This window comes from Saccostrea echinata, unplaced genomic scaffold, assembly GCF_033153115.1.
Source record: "Saccostrea echinata isolate AGI-Se365-2 ecotype Australia unplaced genomic scaffold, CSIRO_AGI_Sech_v1 ptg000002l, whole genome shotgun sequence".
Taxonomy (NCBI): domain Eukaryota; kingdom Metazoa; phylum Mollusca; class Bivalvia; order Ostreida; family Ostreidae; genus Saccostrea; species Saccostrea echinata.
In genome coordinates, this window is record NW_026889751.1 from 28019915 (window position 1) to 28029564 (window position 9650).

The 9650-nt window shown below is 34.9% G+C and overlaps 2 protein-coding genes across 2 annotated transcripts; both read left to right on the forward strand.

Annotated features, from left to right (window-relative positions):
• The first annotated feature begins 323 nt into the window (after positions 1-323).
• Positions 324-1149, forward strand: LOC133178215 (E3 ubiquitin-protein ligase TRIM45-like). The gene is made up of 2 exons (XM_061312962.1): positions 324-932; positions 1117-1149. Exons 1-2 carry the CDS (start codon positions 324-326, stop codon positions 1147-1149), a joined length of 642 nt encoding a protein of 213 aa, XP_061168946.1.
• Positions 1150-1161: 12 nt separating this feature from the next.
• LOC133178217 (uncharacterized) lies at positions 1162-2009 on the forward strand. The gene has a single exon (XM_061312963.1). The coding sequence runs from the start codon at positions 1299-1301 to the stop codon at positions 2007-2009; it is 711 nt and encodes a 236-aa protein (XP_061168947.1). The 5' UTR covers positions 1162-1298.
• The last annotated feature ends 7641 nt before the right edge of the window (positions 2010-9650 follow it).

The window sequence follows — 9650 nt, forward strand, 5'->3', positions numbered from 1 at the left end:
TATTTTGTGTTGATCTCGTCGCAAAATGTAATAACGGAAATGTAATAATCCCATTTTATTACATTTTGCGTTGTTATTACATTTCGCGTTGTAACAAAGCCGTCATTATTGCATGACAAGTACATTTAGGTAATTTTGGAAACGTTTATACTGATGAACCAGTGAACTAAACAAATTTTTGTAAAAATAATTTTTGATTTTAAACGGCCCTGTTTTTATTTTCCTTATGTACGTTTTATATAGTGCATAATGCATAAATAAATGTTAATGATAATTGGAAGTAACGTTTTTCTAATCTTAGATATTTAATAAAGAGCTGAAGCATGGACCATCGTACTACTTGCCAGGACGTGATGCGATGTGAAATGTGTGAGACTGCTGTGGTACAGATGCACTGCGAAACATGCCGTGTCAACCTATGCAAGCCCTGTATCGGAGAACACATTTCTGCTGATCTCGCCAAACCTCATAAAATTGTTGACTTCAGGAAAAGAAAGTCTTCTCTTATTTATCCTAAATGCACATCTCATGATGAAGAAATTTGTGAAATGCATTGTAATAATTGTGACATTCCTGTATGCAGTAACTGTCTTGTTACAGGTAAACATCTCGGTCATACATTCGTAAAAGTCTTGCAATTCCGAAAAGATAAACTGGATAAAATCATCAAAGTTGAAACTGAACTCAAGGAGATAATTTATCCAATAAACGAGGACATTGCCTCTGATGTACAAAACAGAATGAGTCAGTTAGAAGAGGAGTATGGAGATCTCTCAACGGCCATAACAAAACATGGAGAGGACTGGCACAGAAAAATTGACCAACTTGTCGAGAAACTTAAAGCTGAAGTCGAGGAGATGAAAATCACACAGTTAGAAACACTAGAGAGACATTTAAATGAAATTCACGAGAAAATGTCGAACATTATGGAGGTAATCAGATCAATTAATAATGCTGTAGATTCTACAGACATTTCAACCTTGCTTAATCTGCCTTCAACAGCTGATCAATATAGAAAACTTCCGAGCAAAATCATAGTCTCCTTACCTAAATTTTCTCCGAAGAAATTACTGGCAGACCAATTCTGTAGTCTGACACTCATTCCATTAATATTAGATGATGAAGGCTACGACACAAAGACAACAGTAAAATCGCCAAAAGATGAATCCCCTCCTCCACTCAAACAGTTTCTAGATGAACCAGAAATTGTCACCACCATAGACACTGGGTATAGATATCTTTATAATGTAGCCTGTCTTAGTGATAAAAAAATCTGGACAAGTGGATATGACAGTACCATGAAACTATTCAGCATCAATCAGGGATCCCTACTCAAGACAATCACAACCAAATCAGGAAATATGCCGTATGCCATGGTAGTGAGAAAAAATACAGATCTAGTATATACTGATTATGATGATAGAACTGTGAACATTGTGAAGAATGAGAAGATAGAGGAAGTAATCAGACTACAGAACTGGAGACCTCATCGTGTATGTAGTACTTACTCTAGTGACCTCCTGGTTACCATGGACAGTGATGACAACAAACAATCAAAAGTTGTCCGTTACTCTGGCTCCACAGAGAAACAAACTATTCAGTTTGATGACAAAGGTAAAAATCTCTATTCGACTGGTTCTCCTTACTTCAGATGCATTAAATACATCAGTGAGAACAGGAACTTGGATGTCTGTGTGTCTGATGATGGAGCTAGAGCATTAGTGGTGGTTAATCAGGCCGGGAAACTTAGATTCAGGTACACTGGACATACTCCTGTCCCAAATAACCTACCATTCAGCCCTCGAGGAATCACCACAGACAGTCAGAGTCATATCTTAACTGTTGATTGCAATAACCACTGTGTCCACATCATAGACCAGGATGGACAGTTTCTCCGTTATATAGACTGTGGCCTCAGATATCCATGGGGACTCTGTATAGATACAATCGACAATCTATTTGTTGCTCAATGGCAAAACAATCAAGTGAAGAAAATTAGATATTACTAGTGATATTTATCATTGAAAGGAACAAATGATATTTCTTACAATATACATCAATAAGATGACAGATCCAATATGAAATGTTCGTTTAACTATATGAGCAAAATTTTGCGAGGAATTATTTCCCACTGTAACAAAACCATCAAATGTATTTCATAATTAAGTGATACAGTGATACACTTCAATTATACAGTAGTGTACCACAATATACTAAGTATTCCAGAGGTAGTGTAAATCAAATGTGGATACGTAAAAACTCGAAGGAACTCAAAGAAAATTTGGAATCACAAAATTTTACCAAACTTAATATCATCAAAACGTACGAATTTTCAAGACTTTAGACAACCATTCCCTGTGATAAATTTAAATCAATGCTTTTTGACATCACTGACAGCTGCTTTTTCAATAAAAATGGAACTTGTAAATTTACATATCTCGTCATTGGTTATTTGCAAAATTATTTTGTTAAATGAACTTTCTGATTGTACACACAAGTACTCCAAAATTGATAATTAAAAGATACTTAAGCTTTTGATTGATAATATTTATGTTGTTTTTGGAAATCAAGTCTTCCAACATTCCGTAAGAAATATATACTATAGTTAAGTATAGTTTATAATAGTTAAGTATAGTTAACTATAGTTTCGAAGTTTTTTTTTTACTATAGTTAATCAAAGTTTTAACTTTAGTAAATTTAAGTATTTTTACTATGGATTTTAAGTTGTTATATTTTATGTTCTAAAACTCATTCGTGCATATTTTTAATATTTAATGGAACTTTTATGTGTATCTTCACAAATTATTTACCATTTTTACTATAGTTAACCATAGTAAATTTTTGTACGGGTCCAGTCGGAATTTCCATGGATACTTCTTGCGTCCCGTTATTAGCAGACCTTTTTTGTATTCATATGAAGCAGAATTTATTCAGAACCATCTATATGAAAAGAAAAACGTCTCATGCTGCAACCTTCAATTCAACATTTAAGTATATCGAAGACGTTTTATCAATTTTAAAACAATATTCATTTTCACCCCTATGTTGATTGATATATCTCTTTCAACTAAAAAAAAAAAGATACAACAGACTGACACATCTGTTTCATATTTGGATACTTTACTAGAAAAAGACGTTAATGGTAACCTATTAACAAAACTTCATAATAAACGTGATGACTTCATATTTTTTATCAATAACTTCGATTATTTATGTTGAGATATGCTATTATTACCTGCATATTACCTGCATATGGAGTTTATATCTCCCAGTTGATTCAATACGCAAGAGCATGCTCTACGTATGAACAATTTCTAAAAAGAAACAAGCTATTCACAAATAAGTTGACGAAACAAGAATATCGAATGTCTTGTTTAAAGTCAAAGGATGTGTTGCAATACTTTTGTGAGACTGGCGTAGTACAGATGCATAGTGATATCTGATATAATGCATAGTGATATACGTTTATGTCATAATTGATTCGATAAGAGCATGCTCTACGTACGAACAATTTCTAAAAGAGGAGGCTATTGACAAACAAATTGATAGAACAAGGATATCAATAAAATCGTTTAAAATCATCACTTCGCATGATCTATGATTGATACAATGACCTTGTTAGCAAATACAATGTATCATTAAGTCGAATGCTGACTGACGTTTTTCATACTAAATATTAGGTCTTTATTTACACAATGAATTGTCCAAGGATCTCTCCCTTTTCCCGATCATGACAAGGAGTACATGGCGGACGTCATCGGTCGACAGGGGATGCTTACTCCTTCACGGAACCTAATCCAAACTTTAATCTTTTTTACAGATTCGTGTTTGTTTTTCTCCCGATCTATATTGTTTCAATGTACTTTTGATCTTGTAGTGTTTATTACGAAAATAATTGTTAGATTGAAAAATTCTGTACTCTTTAAAGCTGAACACAAGTCACAAAAGAAAGAGATTTATTTCGCCTACCTATTTTCCCTTTAATTCCGCCATTTTATTTTACATTTCTTGAGGCAGACTTTTTTCCCACTTTTCAATGCATACTATGCACAGCTTCAAAGAAAAGAAAACAAAAAAAGCAACCACAGATACACGTCGTTTATTCGAGAAGTACAATAAATCAGAGTCACATTTATTTTTCTTTTATGTTACACATGCTCATTGTCACAGAGTGGCTGGCGGCTTCCCGAAATTACAATTCAATTTTTTTTTGGATAAAATAGTTTTATTTACAAAATATACAAAACACACGCGTTTTCTGCATGGCTTAATGGCTCAATGGCTGAATGGTTCAATGGCATAATGGCACAATGGCATGATGGCTTAATGGCTTTATGGGATCTATAATATAAATTAAAGTTAGATACAGATATAATATACTTAATATACTTCGCTCATACTTGTACATTTTCCTGTACATCCACTAAGGTGCATTTTACTGCATTATACATATAATAAGTTGCATTTTACTGCACTGTACATATACTTCATTACTTCAATTTACTTTACAGAACTTTTACGTTCACACATAGGCTAAGTGTACTACTTGTAGACAATAACTTTACTTTGAGACGAATATTATACGCCATAATTTGTACATACAACACAATATCTACATTATAAATATACTCATACACTTATACTTTTACTTATAATATATATACATTACATGAGCAAATACTACTTTGAATCTAACTTACGAATGAAAATATAGAACAAAGTTCTGTGGCCATTTCAGGAATAGAAATCGTCAATAAACCATATTAACTAATAATAATAAATAAAATACACTTACCCAGAATAGGTGGACCTCTGGTCATTAAATATTAAGCAATTATTTAAACATTTAAGGAAAAAACTTTAGCTGTCTTACAACACGACTGCTCTGGTCAATTGCTACGCCCAATCTGATTTCAGAATAGCACGGGATTTAAAGTGGGATCACAATCCCAGGATATCCAACGATCTCAACTTTAACACAGGACGACGTCACGTCAGGAAAGACAGTCAACCTGGAAACTCAAATCTTCAATGAATAACAAGTTCCAAATGCAGGTGTTGTCTTCGGTTATGGAATCTCGCAGAAGAAATCTACATGTCAACGACAGTGCCTGATGTCCTAAAGCAAGAGGACTTGAATTCATCTTAAAGGAAACTCACTTAACAGTTTATTTCAATTAAAACAATTATTGTCAAACTGTAAGAAAAGAAAACTTTTACTGAAAAAAACTTCACAATTTGATACAAAAGACTGTTACAAAAGTTATTAGAATAGGGAATTGCTTGCTTTGAAATCTAGTGAATATTTCATATACATGTATGTTCCCTGATTGTATTCTGTATGTACACGAAGTTTGTAATCATTCTTACTCTTACAACTCTTATTGTAGGCAATGTTCCATGGTCATTTGGGATCCAGAAGGTTTCTAGAAGTAGTGAGGGGTGGACTTCCTCAGAGTATGTGGAGGCTGGTCAGGGTAAAAGTAGTGTGGTAAATAAGTCAAAAATATTAACAAACTTTCAAATTCAGTAGGAAGTAAAATTCCAAGTATAGTAGTTTCTTTTTAGTAGTACATATAGTACCGCAGTACATAGAAAGTAGAATTCAAAGTATAGTAGAGTCATTAGTAGTACATGTAGAAGTGCAGTATATGTGTTAGAAAGGCCTTGGTGTTATGTTCAAAAGGTCATGTCCGTAAAAATGGACTCAGTACAAGATTTAATCGCTGCAGGCGGGAGGTTAGGTTATGAAAATGAAGAGTTAAGAAACTATGTTACTGAACAACAGAAAATACAGCGTGAAGAGAGAGCAGCGGCTCGACAGAGGGAAAAAGAAGAACGAGAATATCAGCTAGAGATGGAACGTATGTATCATGAGATGAAGATGAAGCAGTTACAAGAGGAACACGAATTAGAACTGGCAGAGAAAAATGCAAAAGGTAAGGCTAGTGACGTTATGGTAAAACCTAATGTACCGAATACCGATGAGATCGATAGCTATTTGAGAAGGTTTGAGAGGTATGCGACAGCCATGAATTGGGAGAAATCTTTATGGTCGACACACCTAAGTGCTTTATTGAAAGGGCGAGCGCTAGATGTGTACTCTCTCATGTCTACATCAAAAGTAAGTGATTATGACGAACTTAAAGCAGCTTTACTACGTAGGTACGAAATGACAGAGGATGGTTTTAAAAAGAAATTTCGTTCATGTAGACCTGAAGTTGGGGAAACATTTTCACAATTCACTGTTAGACTTGCTTCTTACTTGACTCGATGGGTTGAAATGTCTAAAATTACTTGTTCATTTGAGGCTCTTTTCGATCTTATGCTTCGAGATCAAATGTTACATGTGTATAATTTTGAATTGGCTGTGTTTCTGAAGCTGAATGTTCCAAAGACAGCGGATCAGATGAGTATGTTAGCTGATCAGTTTAGGGAAGCTAGAAATACCAGTGCTGTTAATTTGTGTTCAAGGGTAGTGAATAAACCTGAGGTGAGTAAGGTACCAGAAAAACCAAAAGATGTACGCCAGCATCAGCAACAGAAGTCAAGGTTTGTTCCAAACAATGAAAGAGAATGTTATATATGTAACAAATATGGTCATATTGCACCCCAGTGCAGATTTAGAAGTAAAAACTCAAGTGCAACAGTGTGCAAGGAAGGACGAGGAGCAAATCAAACAGGTGGTGGTAATACAAATCCAAATAACTGCGCAGCGCTGATTTACAGTCAAAACCCGTCTATTTATAGTCAGGTAAGTGACCATACAACCGTTTTAACATCGGCATGTCATTCTACAGAGAAACCAATGCCTCTTTCAGCTGGTTATGTTGAAGGTCACCCAGTTACCTTACTGAGAGATTCAGGATGTTGGAACATTGTAGTTCGCAAGAGTCTGGTAAAAGAGGAAAACTTTACAGATAGACAGGAAACGTGTGTTTTGGCAGACAACACAAAAATAGTGGTCCCCGTGGCTAAGGTTGTCATTGATTCTCCATACGTATCAGGTGAGTATGAATGTTGGTGTATGGAAAATCCTGTCTTTGATCTGATTATAGGTGAAGTAGAGAATGAGAGAAAACCTCATGATCCTGATCCAGATTGGAAACCAAACACTATTTCAGCGGTAGAAACAAGAAAACAGGTAAAAGAAAAACAGAAAAAGTATAAACCACTTAAAGTTCCAGAAATTGTCAAAGATGAAATCAACCCAGATGACATATTGCGAGAACAGCAATCAGATCCGTCACTCGAAACAGCACGCAGATATGCATAGGAGGGTCGAACATCACGTGATGGTAAGGTCAAGTGGTTTGAAAAGAATACATTTGAAAAGAATGATCTTCTGTTCAGAGAATATGAGTCATCAGAAAATTAGGGTGGTAAGACCTATTCTCAACTTATAGTTCCTTCAAAGTTTCGTCATATTGTAATGAAATTAGCTCATGAATCAATCATGTCTGGTCATTTAGCGATAAGTAGAACCATTTCTAGGATTTTGTCAGAATTCTTTTGGCCAGGAATGCAGTCGATGCAGGAGATAAAACGATTTTGTCGGTTTTGTGATACATGTCAGAGAACGGTGTCTAAGGGTAAGGTGACTAAAGTTCCTCTAGATAGAATGCCTTTAATAGATGTGCCTTTTAAAAGAGTTGCTGTAGACATTGTAGGTCCACTGCATCCTCCAACTGAAAAAGGTAATCGTTTTATTTTGACTTTAGTCGATTACGCCACAAGGTTTCCACAAGCCAAGGCGCTTCCAGGAATAGACACAGAGCGGATTGCTGAAGCCTTACTTGAAATGTTTTCCTATACAGGTATTCCAGAGGAAATATTGACAGACATGGGAAGTCAATTCACTTCCGGGCTCATGAAAGAGGTTAGTAGACTCATTTCGTTAAAACAGTTGACAACTACTCCGTATCACCCTATGTACAACGGGTTAGGTGAGCGTTTTAACGGTACACTTAAGCAAATGCTTAAACGTATGTGTATAGATAGACCAAGAGACTGGGACAAATATCTACCTACTGTGCTTTTTGCATATCGTGAGGTACCCCAGGAAAGTTTGGGCTTTGCTCCCTTTGAGTTGTTATATGGTCGTACAGTGAGAGGACCCATGACTATCCTTAAAGAACTGTGGACGAAAGAAATTCCAGATCAACAGGTAAAGTCTACCTATCAGTACATTTTAGATCTCCGAGAGCGATTGGAGTCAAATTGGGAGTTGGCACAGGAGAATCTTAAGAGGGCGTCAAAAAGACACAAAGTGTCAATTTACTTAAATAAAACATTTTGAATTATTATACGAAAAAATACGAAAATAACAAGCAGTAATCATATATTGTTTTGTATATAGATGTATATTTAATGGAAAGTTTGCAATCATTTTTCCATAAAGAAAGTCTGAGTTTAAAAGTAAGAGCTAGTGTAACTTGACTCCAAAAAAGAAAAAACCATTTAATCCACGAGGAATCACCACAGAAAGTCAAAATCGCGTCCCAACATCTAACCATGACAATCACTGCGTCCACACCATAGACCAGGATGGACAGTTCCTCCATTACAAGAAATACAGCACATAAGAAAGGTAATATTGAACAATCAATCAAATATGTGTTTGAATTATCAATATTTAAAGATTGCATATACATACAGACCTACATTCAGAGAGACAAAACAATATTTTTTTCCTTTTAATCCACTCCTTCTTTGTTACAATGGGTACAGTTTGAGTATCGAATCATGATAAATTGATTGTCATGATAGATAGATAGATTGATTAATTAATGTGTCATGATACAGTGTATATTGATTGATTTGTCATGATACAGTGTAGATTGATTCGTCATGATAGATATTCATATAGACATACATTAGAAAGATGAAAGGGTATTACCCCGAAATTCATAGGTGCAATGTATTTTTGTACACAATTAGAAAAGTCTCAGTGGGTTATTGTATCACCATATTATGTTGACAGACAATCGGATGGATGGGCAGATGGATGACAAAATTCACAGGTGTCTTTCCCTTATGGTCATCCTGTATAAAAATAGTAATGATGAAAACTGTTTGAGTTTCTGTATCATTAACAATAACTATTAAGAAAACAGATAAAGTGCTATGACCCCAAATCCTGTGGGTGTCTTTCTCTTGTGGTAGAGTTCGTCTGTGCAAAATTGGAAAACGCTACGTTGAAAATTGTTTGAGTTATCGCGTCACAACAAATATGTCCATATATAGGAGGGTTTCCCAGAAAAACACGAACTTTTTTAATATTTTATAAACTACCTGACCAAAATAATTCATTTTTGGCACAATGTTGGGAAAAAAAATGTTCGTCATTTTGGCTAAATAATATGAGGTTGTAAAGTCATATGCATTTGGAAACAACATTTATAAAGGCAATTTCTCGACTTTCAAGAATAGCATTGACAGCGATGATTTCGTTATTACCAGGCTATACGGAAATATAAAGCGACAAAAATTACATCCGTAGAAAATGTATGATCTAGAGTACTTGTATGTAAAAACATCAATACTCTGACATCATAAATAACAAAAATATGACGTTATTTGCACAAACACTATTAGTTAGATATTGTCAAAAACAGCGACGTCGTGCGATAATGCGGCGCACCAAATTA